General features: G+C 37.6%; 2 protein-coding genes across 6 annotated transcripts; both read left to right on the top strand.

Moving 5' to 3' along the window:
• The first annotated feature begins 5,918 nt into the window (after positions 1–5,918).
• tp53inp2b (tumor protein p53 inducible nuclear protein 2b) lies at positions 5,919–12,180 on the top strand. Of its 2 annotated transcripts, none has more exons than XM_077717546.1 (4): positions 5,919–6,209; positions 7,780–8,123; positions 8,719–9,250; positions 9,338–12,180. In XM_077717546.1, the coding sequence occupies exons 2-4, from the start codon at positions 8,000–8,002 to the stop codon at positions 9,585–9,587; spliced, it is 906 nt and encodes a 301-aa protein (XP_077573672.1). In that variant the 5' UTR covers positions 5,919–6,209; positions 7,780–7,999; the 3' UTR covers positions 9,588–12,180. The 2 variants fall into 2 exon arrangements, with proteins under 2 accessions (XP_077573672.1, XP_077573679.1); XM_077717553.1 differs by having other exon boundaries at positions 5,920–6,209; positions 9,091–9,250.
• Positions 12,181–12,828: 648 nt separating this feature from the next.
• On the top strand, positions 12,829–19,015 carry ggt7 (gamma-glutamyltransferase 7). Of its 4 annotated transcripts, XM_077717478.1 has the most exons (18): positions 12,891–12,956; positions 13,056–13,117; positions 13,652–13,745; positions 13,847–14,092; positions 14,237–14,463; positions 14,566–14,717; positions 14,788–14,905; positions 15,093–15,160; positions 15,542–15,615; positions 15,705–15,898; positions 16,798–16,885; positions 16,990–17,117; positions 17,198–17,286; positions 17,360–17,512; positions 17,784–17,898; positions 17,983–18,120; positions 18,263–18,362; positions 18,534–19,015. In XM_077717478.1, exons 4-18 carry the CDS (start codon positions 13,873–13,875, stop codon positions 18,701–18,703), a joined length of 2,034 nt encoding a protein of 677 aa, XP_077573604.1. In that variant the 5' UTR covers positions 12,891–12,956; positions 13,056–13,117; positions 13,652–13,745; positions 13,847–13,872; the 3' UTR covers positions 18,704–19,015. The 4 variants fall into 4 exon arrangements, with proteins under 4 accessions (XP_077573618.1, XP_077573599.1, XP_077573604.1 ...); XM_077717492.1 differs by lacking the exon at positions 13,056–13,117 and having other exon boundaries at positions 12,829–12,956; positions 14,300–14,463; XM_077717473.1 differs by lacking the exon at positions 13,056–13,117 and having other exon boundaries at positions 12,829–12,956.
• The last annotated feature ends 579 nt before the right edge of the window (positions 19,016–19,594 follow it).

Below are 19,594 nucleotides of genomic sequence, written 5' to 3'. Positions count from 1 at the left end.
AAGACTCTGAAGCCTCAGCTTTGAAGAGTTTGTGGAGACTTATCAGGGAATCACAACAGATCAAATACAGCGGAAAAGGGCTACAGTAAATCTTTCAAAAACTCATTTGCAGGTTTTTTTTCTAATGCATTTGTAGCAGTGTGATCTGTCATGCAATGAAATGACACATTTACATTTCATTACCGACCCTTTTGGCTGCTTTGATTAAGCTGTTTCTCATTCAAAAGGTAGCCAACACCCACCTTTATTTGGGACAACTGTTTATAGGCAGGTTGCAAAGTCACAGGTCAATTTTAAAGGAGTAGAATTTACATATAAAAACAGGTGAATAATCAAGTACATTGTTGCCATTCAGCACATTCAGACGATTCAGGTAACGACCACTCAGCAGCATTTGCATTTGCCAACTTGTTTTTTTTTAGAATATTGTATGGCCAACCCCCATTGAATCTAAAAGAGAATTTGTACATCTGTAAATGTTTTTATCTTCACTCGTTCACACAAGTCATTTTAAAGACTTCTTTCTTGTTGTTTTTGTGTTCAATTGTGCGATTTGGATGCCACCTATCCCTGTCGTTGTTTGTATACAGTGTTACAGTAGTATAACTAACTTGTATCTAAAACAGCATTTGCATCACAGTAGGAAATGTTTGCTGTTTTTACATAGTGTATGTATGTATGAGGGTTAGTGCACAGTGGTGTGGTAAACCAGCAGGAGCAAGATAAGGTTATCCCCGAGGAATGTGACAAATTTTCTATGCCACGCAAACTGTATGACTAGAAGTGCAGCCACTTCTAGTCATACAAGTGTCTGCCTTTAGTCTGAATTGCCATCCTCTGTTTAAAATTAAAGTTCATCCAAAATATTATTTCCCAGATTAGTGGTTCCCACCAAACCTATGGAATATCCCCAGAATGATAATAATAATCTTTCCCAATAGCATGTATACAATATATAATAGTGCATGGTACTCACAGCACTTATCACATACTATCACCATTTAAATAAATAGAAATACCATTTATCTCTTCCTCAACAATTTTTACCAAAAGTGTTTTTCATTGCTGGCTAACATGCTAAGTGTGATAAACGTTGATGGGCAAATGCTTACAAAGCACGCAAATATATGTGCATACAGCATTTATTTTATTTTCAATATGTCAATCACCAGCAGATCATTAATGACACAAAGCCATGTTTGCTATTTAGTTATTGTGCTGCATCTTCATGAGGCTTAAAACAAACAGTGGAGAGGAATATTAATTGTTAGACACTAGTAGCTATCATCGCAGTTCATTTTTGACCCCAGATGAAGACCTTTTTAGACCGTTCTGACAGTTTTGTTTGTTAATGGCTTTAAAATACAAAGTAATACTTTAGATAGCATCCCGTAACCCAATGTTAACACAATGGTATGTTTTTTTTTTTTTTTTTTGTGTAGAAGCGTTATCTATCCAGGCAGGCGCCTACGTTTAAACCACAGTACTCCCTTTGATGTAGTAGCGGCACCATTGAAGGTCATCCAATGGTCAATTCAATCCAACGATCCATCTATCTACAACAGGGTTGGTGAACAAGTTAAACACAAAGAGCCAAACATTTAAACCGGGAGAGTGAAAAAGCCACAATTTACGTCAGAAGCAGGATAAAAAAAAATCCAATCTGCCAAATTATTTTTAAAATATAAATTATTATTTGTCTGTAATGGGCTCCGATAAATTTGAGTGTGTTTTTCGAGCGAATAAAAATAAGAGAAACATGAAACGAGGCAAAGAGCAACAGTATAGTATGCAAAATATGATAAGAAGCAAAGAGCCACATGCGGCTCGACAGCCACATGTTCACCACCCCTGGTTTAGGGTGTAGTTTGCCTTTCACCTGAAGTCAACTGGGATATACTCCAAAACCCTGAGGCCCTGACAAGGACAAGCGCTGTTAATGAATGAATGCTATTACTATTTCACTGTCTGTATGTCTGTTTACTCTATATAGTGCCACTTAGCGTTCAAACTGAATATTGCATCTACAGAAACAAATATGAAACCAACCGCAAGAGCGCAGCCAAAGATCACTGATCCAATGTTTAGACAGAATTTTCTGTTGAGTCAGTGCATGTAAAAATAATGTCAGTGTAAAAAGAATGTTGCCCTCTACTGGCGAGGTCATATAAAATCTATGGATGATCACTCTTTATATAAAATCCTCATCACAACTCAGTTGTTAATTGGTCAAGTGGACACTTGCTAAAAATAACAATACTAATAATACGTAGCAGCACATGAGGAAATCACTATGTTATTCTGAAAAACAACAACAACAACAACACATTGTTGCATATAATCCAAGCGGGCCACCTTCCTTTAGGATTTTAACATAGACCCTTAGTCAATATTTACATTGTATTAATTAGGGAAGCAGGGATCCAGCCTGCCCTCACTTTTTGCAGCATTTATCAGCTTCCCCTTCCCAAGGACACCACCAGACTGGAGAGATGCATGAAGGCTTTTTGTGAGCTCTGGTAAGAAGAGAAGGTGGGAGAAACAGTCATTTTTTCTCTCCGCTTCCATTTGCTAAATAAACTGTGAGGGAATCTCCCACATATGGGAAGGGCATACTTGCCTGATATAAACAGTGTTGTGTAATTTGGACAGAGGACAGAAGGCTATCAGGTGGAGTCTGTGTATTTCAGGGTTATCTTAGGACCACGACGTTCAGTTGAGGATAACCTTTACAAATAAACTGTATGTAACACGATGCCTAGAGCAGTGTAGTGCGTCTGTTGGATATCGATTCCGAAGAAAAAAACAGGTTTAAAAGAGATAGTTTTACCTTTTTTCTCCCATTTAGACTAAAAATAGGTTCATTTAGCCTTTCATACAGTTATTTTTTTTAAAAAGTCCTTCAAATTTCAGCTACAGTAAACAATTTTTAAACTTTTTTCAACAAAAAGTCTTCTGTACTGATCCTTATTTTCTTTCCATGTGTAAATGTAGTTGTACAATGTTTTAAATCAAGAAAAAATTCAATGGCCTTTTATTTAACCCTCAACACCAGGTTTAGTTGCCCTCCTAAGCATTTCCTGACATTAACAAAGCAGAAAGCTTTCAAACTTCTGCTTCTGAAAAAAAAAATCTTTTAAATAATTGAGTTTCAAATTGTATTTGTGATTTGTAGATGAATGGCCGAAAAATTAGAAATCATTTTACCGTTGTTTTGCATTTTTTATTAGAAAAAAACTTGGCATTTGAGAAGGAAAGCGTAGACTTAGTATATCCATGATATGCTGATATTTTGAAAGCATTAAAATCTTTTGCCTTTGAACTTTTAGAATTGTGCGGTACGCAGGCCCTCAACATCACTTGATGCACTTCATGTCTCATCTAACTTGCCACACTTGACACACGCTTATCGTATGTAAACAGCCGGTACTGCAACAGAGAGGCCAGAGAGGAAGGAAGAAGGAGAGTAACCAAAAATAAAAGCTGCAGACCACGTTGAAGGAATCAAAACACATAACAAGGTCACCGTGGGTAAAAGGGACATACCGTACTGTTCCATTCATGTGGTCTTTTATTACATAACATGGTCAAAGTGGGGACAGTGTTTTACATTTGGCATGTTTCCAAATGGTCTCGTTTTAAAATAGACTACAGTAAACACATTTCCTTGTTAGATTTCAGGCCAATTGTAATGTTATTTGTATTTGTTCAAACATAAAAATCTATCAAAGAGGACAACTTAAACAAGTAATGACCAAGTTTTGGCTGCAAAAGTTCTAAACCACCATCGCGTATACCTACAAAGCGCTTAAAAGTGCTTTTGTGTTTTTTTAGAAGTCAGCTGGGGAAAAGACTGACGTGCCGGTAGAGCATTGTGTCACATTTGTGAACCTAAACATGCGCACAGGGAGCAAGACCCGGCTCTGAACTTTCACCTATTTTTTTCAGCTGGCTTGGGAAAACTGTGGGAATTTTCTGTCTAAACTTTGGCTTTGTGTTGCAGATTTTTTTTAAAAGGACCCACAAACCAAACCTGAATTTTGCATTGATTCAATGAACATTTTTCATTATTTGAAAGGATAATTCTACCATATGTGTAATTTCTGAGAAAATATGCAATAGTAGAGTCAACAGTAGAAAAAACATGAGCACCACACAAAATGTTCTTGCATGCCCATATTGACGGTGGTGAGTTGATAGCGTGTCGTTGAGTTGCTTAGCATCTGGTAACTATATAGGCCGAAACCTTATCATCTTGCCCTAACAAAGCAAAAGCCATGTAGAGAAGGAGCCTTTCCTATTATTTCCCAGGAGGCAGATGACAGCATGACAACAACTAACAGGCAAAAATAATCTTTGTTTTAAATTTTATGGGGAATAAGTGCTGGCAGACATAATAACACTATTTAAAATCTGTTTATGTATTATTTGTTTCCACTTTGAAACAGCCACTGTCATTATACTCAGAGGCTGAGGTGATAGCAATCCCTATACTTGCTTGACTATGTTATCTTTCAACATAAATTGTCATTAGTTTTAACAATCACTAACACATGTACAAGTTTGTTCTGATGCTCTATTTTTGTGAATCAGCAGTTTCATAAAGGTGGCCCAAGACTGCAAAAGGGACACCTTTTAGGATGATAAGTTCTCTCCGAGTTTAGTAAGGTCTTCATTCAGGATGTCGAAACTGTAGACCAGGGTGGCTGAAACTCTTTTTCTCAAAGATCTACTTTTTGCGTGATCTACACTTTTTTTTTTCGGGCCGCTGACAAAGGTCAGCAGTTATGTATGCTGATGATATAATGTACCTGATGCCAGCAGGACTCAATATGGTGTAGGCAGGTAGTAATTGTCCTTGGACTTACAATGACGCTGTTTTGCAGCTCAAGTCCCATATATTATTTTACTACAAATCCAATCCCTGGAGCAAATCTTACTGTCATGCGATCTACCAATAGTACCTTAGCGATCGACTGGTAGCAAACCTTGGTGAGGGCATTGACTTTGTGATTGATATACATTTGAAGCTCCTAAATTTTCTAAAAAATAAAGTTTATATATATATATATATATATATATATATATATATATATATATATATATATATATATATATATATATATATATATATATATATATATATATATATATATATATATATATATATATATATATATATATATATATATATATATATATATATATATATATATATATATATATATATATATATATATATATATATATATATATATATATATATATATATATATATATATATATATATATATATATATATATATATATATATATATATATATATATATATATATATATATATATATATATATATATATATATATATATATATATATATATATATATATATATATATATATATATATATACACAGATTATATCATGTATATGTCTTCATGTGTATGTGTGTAAATGAAAACAAATTTAGTTAAGTGCAGGAGATTATTTGAAAATGCACGTTTACACAGATGGGCTTCGGGGCCAAGAGTTAATCAAAAAATGCACAGAAATTTGATATTAAAAAAAGAATTAAAAATAAATAAAAATAAAAAATAACTTGGAAAAAAAGATATATTTTTTATCCCTGTCTGCCCCTTATGGTGGCTGTCATATAAGCGCAGACCCAGAATCGGTTTACCATCCCCCAGCTGTGTATTCCGAAAAGGGGGCGTGGTGATTTTAAGCTGATTGGGGATCAGCCAGTGAACCGAATGTCCTCCTTTCTCTCTTGTTGCAGGTTGACGTCTCCATGACCCAGCCCCCACCCTAGCTGTTTCCCAGCACTCGGGCTTGTGGCTTGTGTACGATTCTGATTGGTCCGCTTGCTCCTTGTGGGCGGAGCAAAGGCGTGTCTCTGTGTATTGTGATCTCACAATCAGCTGTTTTGTACGTTCCACATACTGATCTGAGGATCAGCTGGAGGCAGCAATAAACAGGAGGACTAACGATAAAAAGAGGCTCGAAAAGCTGCAGATGTTATGATCTGAAACATCGGTGTAAATATATTACACGAAGCCCTTCTTCTGAGAAGAAAGCCTTTTTATTTTTATACGATGGTACTTTAACTACCTCTCTTAAAGGCTATCTACTAAAGCTATGCTTTAAGAATTTTCCTTCCTACTGTGTGTGATTACGTTTACAACTTGAATTTAACACCGCAAAGGCTGGTAAGCATATTTTCATCGCTTTGTTTTCCACATCCTCGGTGCTAATCCAGTTATGTAGACGTGTAGATGCCTCAAATGTCATCCGTCATGACTGAAAAATTCCATCGCGTTTCGTCATTTACTCAGCCTAAATCTTTTTACGATTCAAAGAGGGTTTTGTTTAGTATTTTTTGCGAGGCCCTATGCTGGGAAGATGAAACCGATCTGTATTGTGCAGCCGCTGCACCAAAAGCTCGATGGGGAGTCGACGGCGGATGTTGTGATCTTTCTTTCGAGCGGAAGGCTAACATTAGTATTCCTTATTTTCTATACATATATTTTTATATCTTTTTTTCCCACCCCGGCTTCGTTTTCATTTCCGCCAATTCATATGAATTGACGTCTTGTTATGAGCTCTGCGTCGCTGAGCCACGACTGTCATTGCTTTGACCCTTCAGCTCGAGAGCTTTACACGGATAATTCATCTGTAACCTGGATACATGACCGACACATTAGTCTGCCGCTTTACCTCGAGTTATATACTCATTTTTCATCGACCGATGACCTTTGAGTATCTAACATCACGCTAGCGGCATATTCATATTAATAATATTCGATGGTGGACATTTTTTAAGGATTAGCCCATGCACTGTTTCGTCCGGCGTCATGCATAATGTGTCCGAGAATTTTCCTATGTTTGCGCCTGTGACACTTTTTTTTTTAGGCTGGGCGACCAGTGCGTGACGTCAGAGCGTCTTGTTTTCATTCTTAGACCACGCCCACAAACCAGGCCCAGCCCCCTTTATGCAAAATCTCCACTTTTGGTATCAAAAACAAGATTTGTTGGTATAGTCGCCGTGCAGGTGTAATTTATTTTATTTCTTTATCTTTTTGTAATGATATTTGTCCAAAAATATAAGTTTTCCACAAGTTTCCTAGCTACAGAGCAGAGAAAATCTATGCCCGAGGAGCAAATGAGATGTTTTTAGGGCACAAATGGGCAAGGATAATTGCAAATGAAAAAAAAAAAAAGTTTTATTGGTATCCCAAACCAGGCCCCTGTTTATACCATTTATACAGAGGAGCCCTGATCATTATTTGTTTGCATACTGCAAGTGCTTGAGGCTTCAGTGTCTATCCAATGTTTACAACAGACATGACACATTGCTTTTGATATAAATAAGTACATAGAATTCTAAACTGTATTACTCATTGGTTTAGGTGTTCTTTTGTTCAGTAGTTAATTCTTAATACTAGTTGTGTTCTCCAAATAAGGACTGGGCGTCATACTTCACTGACATGTATCCTTGTCAGCAGACATAATGAACTTCACTTGAACACTATTACATAATTGTCACTTTTTATGTTAAACCTTGTCCTATACGTCAGTATATGATGTCCATCTTATCTATTTCATATGCATGTTTACATAATTTCAATATTGTTTGTTGCACTACCATTACCAATTTTCAAAAACTGCCTATGTAAAAATATGGAAAAAAGCATTATATTGTTTAGATAAAAATATGTATTGTCAGTGAAGGAGTTTTAAACAACTTTTCAATACCATAATGTTTTTGCTCTCTTTCAGGCCTTTGTTCCAAACCAAGTGAAACCTTACATTTTGCACTACTGAAGCCCACCCTCCACTTGTCAAAAAACCAAGATCAAGCAAGGGCAAAGAAAAGCAAAGTCAAATAATAATAATAATAATAATAATCATAGTAATAATACTTAGAACGAAAACTTTTCAAAGGCAGCTACAGCTTTTTTTTGGGCTTCAAGTCTTCAAATCTTAAGGCCAAGTCATCATGTTTAAACGTCTCAGCAACTTACTTTTTGGGGAGGTGGAAGAAGTGGCAGCCGAGCTCAAGGGACCCAATCCCTGTGTGACTGAGGCGGACGAGGAAGGATGGATGCTGGTCAACCTTTCCGGTGAGTTTTACCTGTACTTTGTTGACTTGATAATATCTTTTGGTAAATTAAATTACAACAATGTAAAGATGTTACAAAAATAAATATATGAAAAATTCAAATGCGGTTTAAAGAGTAAGTACAAGTGCTGTCCCCACTTCCATAAACATAAAGTTGTGAAGTGAAGGGTATGATGGGGTGTAGACCAAAATTGATCAAATATAGGTCATGGGGACTGAAATACCTGAGTTGTTTTAGCCATATATAAAAAACAGGACAAAGTAAATTGTTAAAGAAGTGTGGCTTTAGAAGTCATCAATCAAAGGACAAAAAAATGAAAATAGGAGAAACAGTCAAAACCCAAGAGGGTCAACACAACTAATGTGACTCTTTTATGTTTTGTGTCTCCTTGCCCTTTCTCCCCCATCCCCACCAATTTTTGTATACACCCTCACATCCCCTACACTGGTATGTGTGCGCGTGTGTATGTGATGGTCACAAAATGATCCCTACCTCCTGCATGACATTTTAAAAATGGACCACATTTGCATTAACACCGTCCACCTCCACCTCATTGGCCTTTCCAAACCTGATCTGACGTGTGCCACGCATTCAGATGAATCTGGTTGTGTGACACCGGCTGACCATGAGACCCAGGCCCAACTTATTATCGCAAGTCCATTTCCAGACAGTAAAGAACCAAACCTTGAAGATGCTCATGTGCGGACTGAATGCCAAACTAATATCGCACGCCCACCAAACAAGCGTCGGAGAACACGTAACGACCGGGCGAATGGGGCAGTAATAGCGCCAGACCCCGTGGCGACATTGTCAAGACGGACCAGACTATCCACAGCCTCCTCCGCCCAGTCAACTTCCCCTGCTGGGAGCGAGTGTGGGGGCAGTGGGGATAGCAGTAGGGCAGGCTCGGAGAGAGGCTGCATGGATGAGAGCTGGTTTGTCACCCCTCCCCCATGTTTCACTGCAGAGGGTGCTACAGCGGAGGCGAGCCCAATGGAGGACCTGCTCATCGAGCACCCCAGCATGTCCGTTTATGTTTCGCCAAGCAACCTGTCCATGGTGTCTAACAGCAACCTCTCCGTGGTGGGTGAGGAAAGCATTGTGAGCATGGCCAGTAGTAGTGTGAGGTGAGAAACACAACACATTTTCTTTGTACCCCTAAACCTCATGATGAGTATCTCGGCAACTACTTTGTTTTGTCTTACCTCTTACAGCAGAGTGGCTGAGCCAACTGCTGCCACCCACACCCCTGGGCCATTCAGGGTGAGTTTTGGACCTTATGTCCAACCAAAGGTCGCCCAAGTGGCCAGAGTCCAACGTAGCAAAGCTCGCATGGAGAGGCGTCAATTGAGCCGTAACCGCATCCAACGCCAGAACCGCAGCAGGGAGCAGATTCCTCGCCACGCCAGTCACGCTAGAAACACCTTCCTGCATCAACCCAGCAAGCGTAACTTCTGCCACTAGACCCCCGAGACCCTCTGAGGGCATATGATGAGCATAATCAACTTCATACGTATTGAGTGCATTCTTTTTGTCTCCTTGAGGTTTTAGTATATTATATTCTCACTCTTATGCCCATAAGCACTCTGAGTAGTCCTACTAAATATGATTTAACTATACCTGCTGCAATGTCCAGAAAAAATATTCAGAAAAGAGTCAAAAAAAGTTTTTTTTTTTTTAAATCTTCTCTTAAACTTCTTATAATCTTGTTTTACTGAACCATTACCAAATATATCATTAGACTAAATTTACGATATATGGAATAACTTAATGGAAGTGATTTTAATTTAATTATTCTTCACTGACTGAACAGAAAATAGTGGGAACTTTGCATGGCTGCGACAACACTGAATTTTATTTGCAAAAAAATAGCTCATTATTTCTTCCGTTTTTTTTTGTTAATATATCAACTTTTTTTTCTTGTCGGTAAACAAATGGACGTGTATACACAAAGTGTGACAATTGTGAGATGAAAAGCACAAAACCAATTGTGTTTGCAACACAGGAACTTAGAATTGTGTTATTTCTCACATCTTGGAGATAAAGTCAACAAGTAGAACCTTTTCTAAAACTGAGAGTGAACCAGACTAAAGATTAAATGAAACAACACATCCACTTGGATTAAAAACAATAATATTAGCTCAATGGCAAAAGAAGAGACCCATTTTTCCTTTTTAAATTGGTTATCAAAGTGCATCCAGAATTTCCATGGCTAAAGGTACAGGAATACAAGCAAAATCATCAATAACAGGCTCTACATTTGGGTAACAATATATGATACGATTACAGTAAATGTATAGATCGATATTAATGGGATAACTTTATTTTGTTTTGTTTAACAGTCTCTGCAGTGCTTTGCTAATAACAAGTCAAGAAGAGAAGGTATATAAATATTCAAACTTTGTCAGATAGCAAATAATATGACAATGTGTGATCCACCAGATGAAGCAACGTGCCCAGTACACACCAGCCACTGTGTGTATTGTGATTTTTTTTACCTCCGTTGTTTTCATCCCAAAAGAGAAAAAAAAATACACAGTTCCATCGTTTATTTTATCCCACGTGTCACATTTACCTATTGGAAGTTCAGTTCTGACATGTATAAAACAATAGTAAACTATGGTGCTGAATAGTAAACAAACGTTTGTATATTATTGGAGACATGGATGTATGTTTGCACTATCATACATTTTTGTGAGTCAAAAAGTTTTAGTGGTGTGCTGTGTGCTTGTGTTTTTCTTTTGTGACTGTTTCCATTTGCCTCCCAAGAATACATTCATTATGCTACTCCTTAAATATTCTTGTAAATGTTCTAAAAAAAAACAATTCATAGTGCTCTGTTAGATGTCAAAATGCCTCGAGACCTGAGTCCACACTATTTTGGTTCAATGGGTTTTAAGGTGAATATTCCCTTTGCATCACTTTGGTGCTCTTTCACAAAATGGATAAGCAAAAAAAAGCAATGTTTGTCTCATTTTGAGTCACATTTACTAAGGAGTGGACAGAAAATCATACAAAGCTTAGAGTTGATGTGCCATAGGTTCATCATGCCTCTTGTGAGGACAGTGACGTGGTTGTAATGCAATCCAAGCTGCTAGTTCTAAAGAATTAGTTGGTAAGCGGTGATGCATTCACATTCTCTGGAAATGGGATGAGTGTGTTTTAAAATAATCTTTCCAAATAGTTATCTTTTCCTTTTAAATTCATTTTTTCAGATAATCTCCCAAAAATATATTAATTTATTTCTACCCCCTTTGTTTATTCTATTCAAATTGTGAAGTGTAAACATGAAAGAGTATGCTCAACTGAATTTTTGATCTTCAGATCTATAAATGGGAGAGAGAGGGTGGGTGGGTGTGCATGCTTGCAAAGATTGAGCTGTGTGTCAGCAAAATTATTGTGTTTATTTTGACTTCCATCCCAGCCTGTGTCATTTAAGGAAATGTATTATCAGTGTGTTGTGGGTAAGCATTGGACATTTTGTGCGTCTAGAAAAAAAGACATTGTGTAGAGAGGGAGTGGATATATACCGTGTGTTAAACACCTGTGCTGAAAGCGTGTGTGGACAGGTAAATGATTAGGCAGGAGACAGTTTATATTTAAAGAAAGCAAATGATGTTTATGTATAAAAATTCATAACAATCTGCTTGTATTTTCTTGTATAGTAGTTAGAGCTAGGATGTTTAAATGAAAAACACTGAATGTCTGGGGGGTATGTGGAGTTTATGCTGTCCCCTGAAAAGATGGCAGCTTACCAACCAACACCTTGGGCTTTGGCTCATGTTACATCTAAAAAAAAACTACACACCTCCCCGTGAAATGAAATATTTAGACACATAAAAATGTGGTGTATCTGATATTTATGGTGATTGTGCCTTTCACTACTGCATGGTTTTTGTGATTTTTTCCATCCCTAATGTGGACACTGGTTCACAGACAGGCAAAACCTATGCAAAATGAACTGATGGCTATTCCAGCATCCATTCAGAAAAAAAGGTATCCACCAACAAAACCACACTCGAAAACAACACAATAAATTCTCAGGTTAACGCCTGAATCTTGTGTCATTATTCTTGCGTGGGACGCAGTGTTAGGAGAATGCAATGCAAAAAAAAAGAACAAAATGCGGTATATTTTTTTTACATACATTTACAATTTAAATAAAGAACATTTACGCAGACACATAGCCTCGTATATATGCAAAGTACCTATTTTTCCTCTGCTTTTAACTCACTACCAAAGATGTCATACAACATCCCCTTTTCTCAAATGCCATTGACTTTTTTAAAAATCTACACACAATTGTTTCCATCTGTAAACATCTATAAAGCCCAAGAATAATGTACAACTCATTTGCAGAGGCACAATGTTGTTTAGACCAAAAATTTGAGAGTATTACTATATATTTAATGTTTTGTTTTTCATGGCTTTTTAAACGTAGGAAATAATCTTGGACAAAGCTCAAAAGATTTGAGAATTTTATTGTGTTTTTGTATTTTTCACGACTTTTTAAATGCAGGAAAAAATGTTAGATAGACAAAGCTCAAATATTTGAGGATATCACGTTGTTAAAAATTTTCACCACTTTTCAATGCATAAAATGATATTAAGTATATTACAGTAATAATAGTAAATATTGTGATATGGATGACCTTTTTAATATCATTTAATTTAAGTAGAATATAATAGTTTCAAGGCTTCACTTTTGGAAAGAGGGCTTGGTGTGTTTTAATGTATGGGATGTATGACATGTTGAGGTGGGCGGGGGGCAGGAGGAAGAGGAGAAGAATGCGAGGAAGAAGCCGACAGCAACAGGACATGTACGTCGAGCAGGTAACCACGATCACAATTCGGATTACAAAATTGCGTTGCCCGCCTAACTTGTTTTTTTGGAAGATTGGCGATTATTAAATCGTGGTCATGTTTAAATAGCAGAACAATTGGCACTAAGGAATAGGACACCTGCTAGCCTCGTCAACACATCGTCGTCTGAAGTAAGTATGACTGACTAGCGCTACTTAGTAGTATACTTAGACGATCTCGTTGGTGGACATACGAGAGTATATGCAATGATGTTGTTGTACCACTTCAATGTCGATGGCTGGTTCTGTATCAATACTACTAATAATATTGGTTGGACACATTCCAGTACGAGTACGAGCTCTCTTCAATTCTACCCTTGCAATTCATACTGCAGGCGCCAAATGTTTTAAACCACGAAAACATATTATTGATTATTTTTTTACTCATCAAAATGGTATTTAAATGAAAATATGATTGTGCTGTCTTCGGGCCTAGCTCTGATTTAGTACCGGAATTAGCCAGGACTTGTTAGCTAGCGTTTGCATGGAACGCACCGAACCTGCTTTACAGGTTATGTTAATACCTTGACTATATGTTGCGCTGTTTGCTTGTTCATTATAGGTGAATGTAGTGTCATAACTACGTGGCCAGCTTGTCTAGACGTGTTCGTTTTAAAGGGGGCGATTAAGAAAATGAAATGATGCACGTTTCTTTATGTTCTGCAGGTTCCTCTTAGCCCAGATTCCGAAGTGCGCCATCATAGGAGCAACTCACTGGTTTCCCAACAAAATTGGGGCCCTAAAAATGTCCAGATAAATGGTAAATTTCCTCAAATTATCAGCAGAGGAAATATTTTTCAGTTGGGACCTCAAGGAGACTCAGAAGGATGATGACCTTGGTTCTTGATTTGTATTTTACAGGATAGGACCGACTAAAAGGAATAGCCATGCACAATAATACATCCCCGGAATTAGTGTCAGGGAACCCTGACAAATCTGTGGTGGCGAAAGATGTGACTCCAGAGACGACGCTGGGCAGTGCCTATTCGCCAGTGGACTACATGAGCATCACTAGCTTTCCCAGGTTGCCAGAGGACGAGGTGATGCAAGGGGATGGTGCGTTCAAATCTCGCAAGGATGATTACGTCTTGGGTGAGCCAGAATCAGGTGAGGAATACCACGCCACTTCAATTCTCCTTTTGAAGTCCTTCATGCAGGATGTTCTAAACTCAATTAGCGTGTTACATGCATTAAAGCGCTGGAGAAAAAGAGTGTTGGTTATAAATCTCCTTTTATATTTTCACATCCTAGACCCCATTGGGTTTTTGCAATCTGCTCGTCTTCAGCGTCTTCCATCTTCTGCATCTGACTTAGCCTACCAAGATGGCGTGTCCTTAAGGGAGACAACAACAGACCCTTTTACGCAAGATTGCGCTTGCCAACGGGATGGACTTAAAGTCATCATCACAGCAGGTCTTACCTTTGCTACGGGAGTCACCATTGCACTTATTGTGCAGATCTACTTTGGAGACCCTCAGGTAGGAACTGACATTAACAGGGTTTGTTTTTCTCAATCATTAACTGACGTGTAATGTCGACAAATGTACACTTCCTGATGACAACCTTATTTTCCGTGGTAGGTCTTTCACCAAGGAGCAGTGGTGACAGATGTGGCTCAGTGTACGTCCCTCGGGTTTGACGTTTTGGGGAGGCAAGGGTCCAGTGTGGATGCTGCCATTGCTGCAGCACTCTGTTTGGGCATTGTACACCCTCACACCTCTGGTTTGGGAGGGTGAGTTGTTTGGGGAAAACCATTCTTATGGCAATATGTATATTACAAAATGTCTGTGTGGTTTCTTTAGAGGGGGAGTTATGTTGGTGCACGATATCCGGAAAAATGAGACGAGGGTCATTGACTTCAGTGAAACGGCGCCGACTGCCATTCGGGAAGAGTTACTCCAAACAAACCTTGATTTCAACGTGAGGATTTTTTTTCCCAGTTACCTGTTAGGAATGCTCTACTTCTAATTGCTTATTAGTTAATGCAGTGGACAGATACTAAAACGTAACCTTTTTTAAAGCATGAAGAATAACAAAAAAAAAAAATCCCCAAAAACCTAATTCATGCATCAGAGGGTCTTAATGACTTGTTTCATGTGCCTTTCAGCCCGGTTTGCTTGTTGGAGTACCAGGAATGCTCAGTGGAATGCATCAAGCACACCAACTTTATGGGAGGTATTCAATAACATATTTTGATTTAATTGTGTATTGTTTTTGATTGTTTTAATATGATTTGCATTGACTGATTTGCAAAAGAAAACCTAGATTAGACTATTTTAAGGATTGGTTTGAGTTTCTCTTAATTAATAGGTAATCTGAATGTGTCATTAGAAAGATTTTTCTTTACTGACATGGATTAGCATTTGTGAACTTCGACCATGCATTGTATTGAACACTATATAGAGCAGATTAATGAGCTGTTGGTTAGCACCACACATGAGTTCCTGACTTCCTTTACTCAAAGAACATTTATACATGACAAATCGGTGAAGTAGTTTTAAATTTTTTAAACCTTGGATGACAAAGCCAACCTTTAATGACATGTAATTTTCCCAGACTGTCTTGGAAGGATGTGGTTACCGTGGCAGCAGATTTGGCTAGAGATGGATTTAATGTCACTCATGAGTTAGGTAAGTAATAGTATTGGGGATTTGTGATTGTCACTATTGAAATGTTTGGAATATGTTGCAATGTTTTTTATTTTTATTTGTATTCCTAGCTGAAGCACTTGCTAAAATTCAGAAGCAGAACATTTCAGATGCTTTTCGGGATATTTTCCTCCCTAATGGCCAAGCTGCCCTCTTTGGGCTGTTGAGCAGACGCCTGGATTTGGCCAGTATCTTGTATGCTGTTGCAGAAAAGGGGATATCAGAGTTCTACAGTGGAAACCTGACACAGGAAATTGTCTCTGCGGTAAACATTTCACCCATCCCCAGATATGATTATACTTTCCAGTTCATTCATTCCAAACATTCTTCCTCAGCATTTGTACCGTTGCATAAAATACTTGGTACTCATATTGTATATTAGGGATTTAACAATTCATTGTGCCATCAGTTTGACTTGTACCTTGATCCATCAGTACATATTTGCATCACATTTATGAGTTCATTTAGAGCGAATGTAAGTAATTCAGTGGGTTGTGTGAAATGTTTTTAATAAGGAAATCAGGACACTTTAATATTGTACTTTATTGAACACAGTAATGACATACTGGCAATTACCACCAAGGGACAGAATAATACAGTTATGCAGACAAACACATTTTACTTAGTTATTGTCATTGTTTTCCAAAAATAAAGAATGTGTATCTATAAGTATTGTTAAATGTAGAATGTCTAAATGTTTTGGTACGCCATTTTTGGTGTCTTTAAGAAATAATGATTCAATTAAAAAACATAAAAATGTAAGACCACCTCATACAGTAAATGCTATTCCTTATTAAGGCTGTCTATGGCTCCTATCATACATCAGCAGTGTGCTTGCAGACTCAAAAGCAAGGTATACTAATAAGTGGTTGTTTTAAATATACAATGTCCCTTTGTTTGTTTTAGGTGTAGGTCTAGTTTGACAGCATACAAACTGGGATTGGCTAGAACCCTTTTACTCCTAGTATTTTATTAACTATGCCAAACTGTTTCTTGTTGTGGAGTGACAGCCAAGTTGAGTCTAATACCACAATATATTGTTCATATCACAGTTTTTTTTTTAAATCAAAATTCAGAGCAAACATTTATTCAAATAACTGCTTGAATTTAAGTCATAACTCAACACTGGACGATTGCATGATTCTGTTTTCCTCATTTCTGAAGGTACGTGTAAACAATGGAGTCCTCACTGAAGACGACTTGGGTAACTACAGCACAGTCCTGCAGCAAGCAGCCAATATCAACTATCAGGGTGAATACTCATTTCCTTCCTCATTTACTTTCTTAATTGTTGCCACTCATTTTTATGACAGAAACAAAAGAAATGACATAGTTGTCTTTGGGTGTATAATGGAGGACACCATGTGATGGCGACTCCAGCTCCTCATGCAGGTATTGGGTTGATCGCAGCCCTTAACATTCTCGAAGGTTACAACATCACCAAGCACGTGCCCAAGAAGAACATCTATCACAGGACTGCAGAGGTAGTATTGTGACCTTTTACTATATCTTGTCAAAAATCAAATATAGTACAACACAGTTATTCATCGATCGTTGTTTCCAGTCTGTGAAAATAGCTCTGGCCCTGGCAAGTGGGCTAGGAGACCCCATATTTGAGACTTCAATCTCTGAGATGGTCAGCAAGATGATGAGGTAAGCGTGGCATTCAAATATCTCATTTTCTGTCAGGCTCGTTAATTAAAGCTTCACGTGTCTGATTTCTAAGCAAACAACAGGCATCTTTGCTTCGCCAAATGATCAATGACTCTCAAGCCTTTCCTGCCAGCCACTACACCCCCTTGTTTGGTTTGGAGGATGATGCAGTAGCTGCTCAGGTTATAGTCATGGGTCCAGATGACCACATTGTTTCAGTTGTAAGGTGGGCTTGCTCATTTTGTTTGTTTTTAGTTGTAGATACCCCATTTGGTTTTACTTTTGTGTTCTTTTTAATCAACGTTTGTAAGATAATAGGGTCAAAAAATTCAAATCCCCAAATGTTTTACTTAATTGATCTAATGCAATACATTAACAAACGGCATAGATATCAAACTTTATCCCAGGTCAGACTTATTTTGTGGGGGACGTGGAGATTGATCAAAGGGACCTATGAAGTAAAAACAGTCGCAGACTAAATCCAATTTTCTTCTTAGTTCCCTAAATAAACCATTTGGCAGCCGGATTGTGACTCCTTCTGGAATCCTTTTGAACAGCCAAATAATGGCCTTCTCTTGGCCTAATAAAACCCAAACCTCTACACCTAACCCTGTAAGTATGCATGTGCATGTTTATATTTTATGATGTCAGATGATAGTTCGTTATCCTCTTGGCTAACGTGGTTGATTTCATTAGTATAACAGCCTTCAACCTGGGAAGAGACCACTGTCGTTCTTGATGCCCACTGCAGTGAGGCCATCCAACGGACTGTGCGGTACATATATTGCAGTTGGATCCTCAAATGGGGCAAAATCCTTAAGCGGCCTCACTCAGGTGATAAGCTTTGAAGTCCAGTGCAACATTTTTGGAATGAGTTTTAGTATTTTAAAACATTCAGGAGCATTCTCTCTCACTTTTTTAAAATAATTGTACCTTTATTCATTTACTGCCATTGTTGTTTTGTTATCTTTCACAGGTGCTGTTGAATATTTTGTCCTCACGTGAAAACATGAGTGACAGTTTAGCATTTGGTAGGCTCCATCCACAGCTGGAGCCAGACACCCTACTAGTTGATGGTACGTTTTTTTCCCACATTCCTTAATAATTTAACAAAATTGCAATTCATTTTTTCCCCTCGAACATCACTTTAGTTATGTTGACATCATTTGATACTCTTCATTTGCACGATTGCTGTTTAAAACATTATTTCTGAAAATAATCTCAGGCTTCCAATCCCTTTTTTACAGCTGAATTTCTCGAAGAAGATGTTGCACTGCTGGAAGCAAAAGGACACAAGATTGAGAGGATAAATGTTTTATCTTTGGTTGAGGGCACTCGGAGAACAAATGACCTTATCATTGGTGTAGCAGACCCCCGCAGTGCTGATGCCTCAGCCCTAATAATGTCCAGGAAATAGGCGTTTTGCTAAAACACTCCTGCTGACTTATTTGTACACTGAACAAGTTGACTCGTGTTGCATTGTTTCATGTCAAACCAAAGTAGTTGATTTTTCTTCTACTGTTTGGACAAATGATTAGAATCAGGAATCAAACAGACTCTTATTGGCATGCCTGTCACAAGTTGGGCATACATCCACCCATTTTTAGTCACATAATCAAAAATATCAAACGTGAATTGAAGCAGTACATAAAAAAAGACAGATTATTGGCATTAAGTTAATGTTTGAAATAAGGGCAGATGCTTTTCTGTAAATAAAAGGAAAATTCTATTGATGAAAGTTGGTTTAGCAGATAAACACTAACTAGTGTGGACTTTGTCACACGTCTACGCCTAGTCAACAAACTTCTACTTTTTTTGGTCTGATTAGGGTTTCCGGATCAAGAAATGTAGACGCCAACATAGGGCATTGCTTCAACTCAACTAAATGAGCAAAAACTCCTTTTCTTGAGCCATACTCAAGATTCATTTGAATGCAAACCTAATTACAGGTGAACATCATCTCTTCCCTACACAATGGCATTATCCAGTATCTGCAATAAATAAAAAAAATTAGGAGCAAAATATCGTTATTCAATAAAATTCTGGGCATTTGATATCATCTTAAACTGCAGAAACTGCCGTTTTGCACGCGACAAGTTTTGTGAATAGGCTTTGAAACAGCTATAACTTATGTTGACAAAACATTGCTGCTTACTATGTGCACTTTAGTTTGTTTACTGTGCAGTTTTGGTTAAGTTTTGTCTGACCCACTGATAATAGTGACTTAATTAATGCAAGTGTACAGTCACCGCAACCATTTTTTTCGTTCATATTTTAAGTTTTTGGTTGTACATTCATTTATTTATAC

Source organism: Stigmatopora nigra, chromosome 1, assembly GCF_051989575.1.
Source record: "Stigmatopora nigra isolate UIUO_SnigA chromosome 1, RoL_Snig_1.1, whole genome shotgun sequence".
NCBI lineage: Eukaryota > Metazoa > Chordata > Actinopteri > Syngnathiformes > Syngnathidae > Stigmatopora > Stigmatopora nigra.
Note: the sequence above shows the minus strand (reverse complement) of the source record. Positions and strands in the feature narration are given on the sequence as shown.

Excerpts from the sequence above, each read along its gene's own strand:
- tp53inp2b (XM_077717546.1), top strand. The coding sequence starts at position 8,000 with ATGTTTAAACGTCTCAGCAACTTACTTTTTGGGGAGGTGGAAGAAGTG. Across the intron at positions 8,124-8,718 it reads GATGCTGGTCAACCTTTCCG|ATGAATCTGGTTGTGTGACA; the intron begins GTGAGTTTTACC and ends CCACGCATTCAG. Across the intron at positions 9,251-9,337 it reads ATGGCCAGTAGTAGTGTGAG|CAGAGTGGCTGAGCCAACTG; the intron begins GTGAGAAACACA and ends TACCTCTTACAG.
- ggt7 (XM_077717473.1), top strand. The coding sequence starts at position 13,873 with ATGCACAATAATACATCCCCGGAATTAGTGTCAGGGAACCCTGACAAA. Across the intron at positions 15,161-15,541 it reads GCACACCAACTTTATGGGAG|ACTGTCTTGGAAGGATGTGG; the intron begins GTATTCAATAAC and ends TAATTTTCCCAG. Across the intron at positions 18,121-18,262 it reads CCTTAAGCGGCCTCACTCAG|GTGCTGTTGAATATTTTGTC; the intron begins GTGATAAGCTTT and ends TATCTTTCACAG.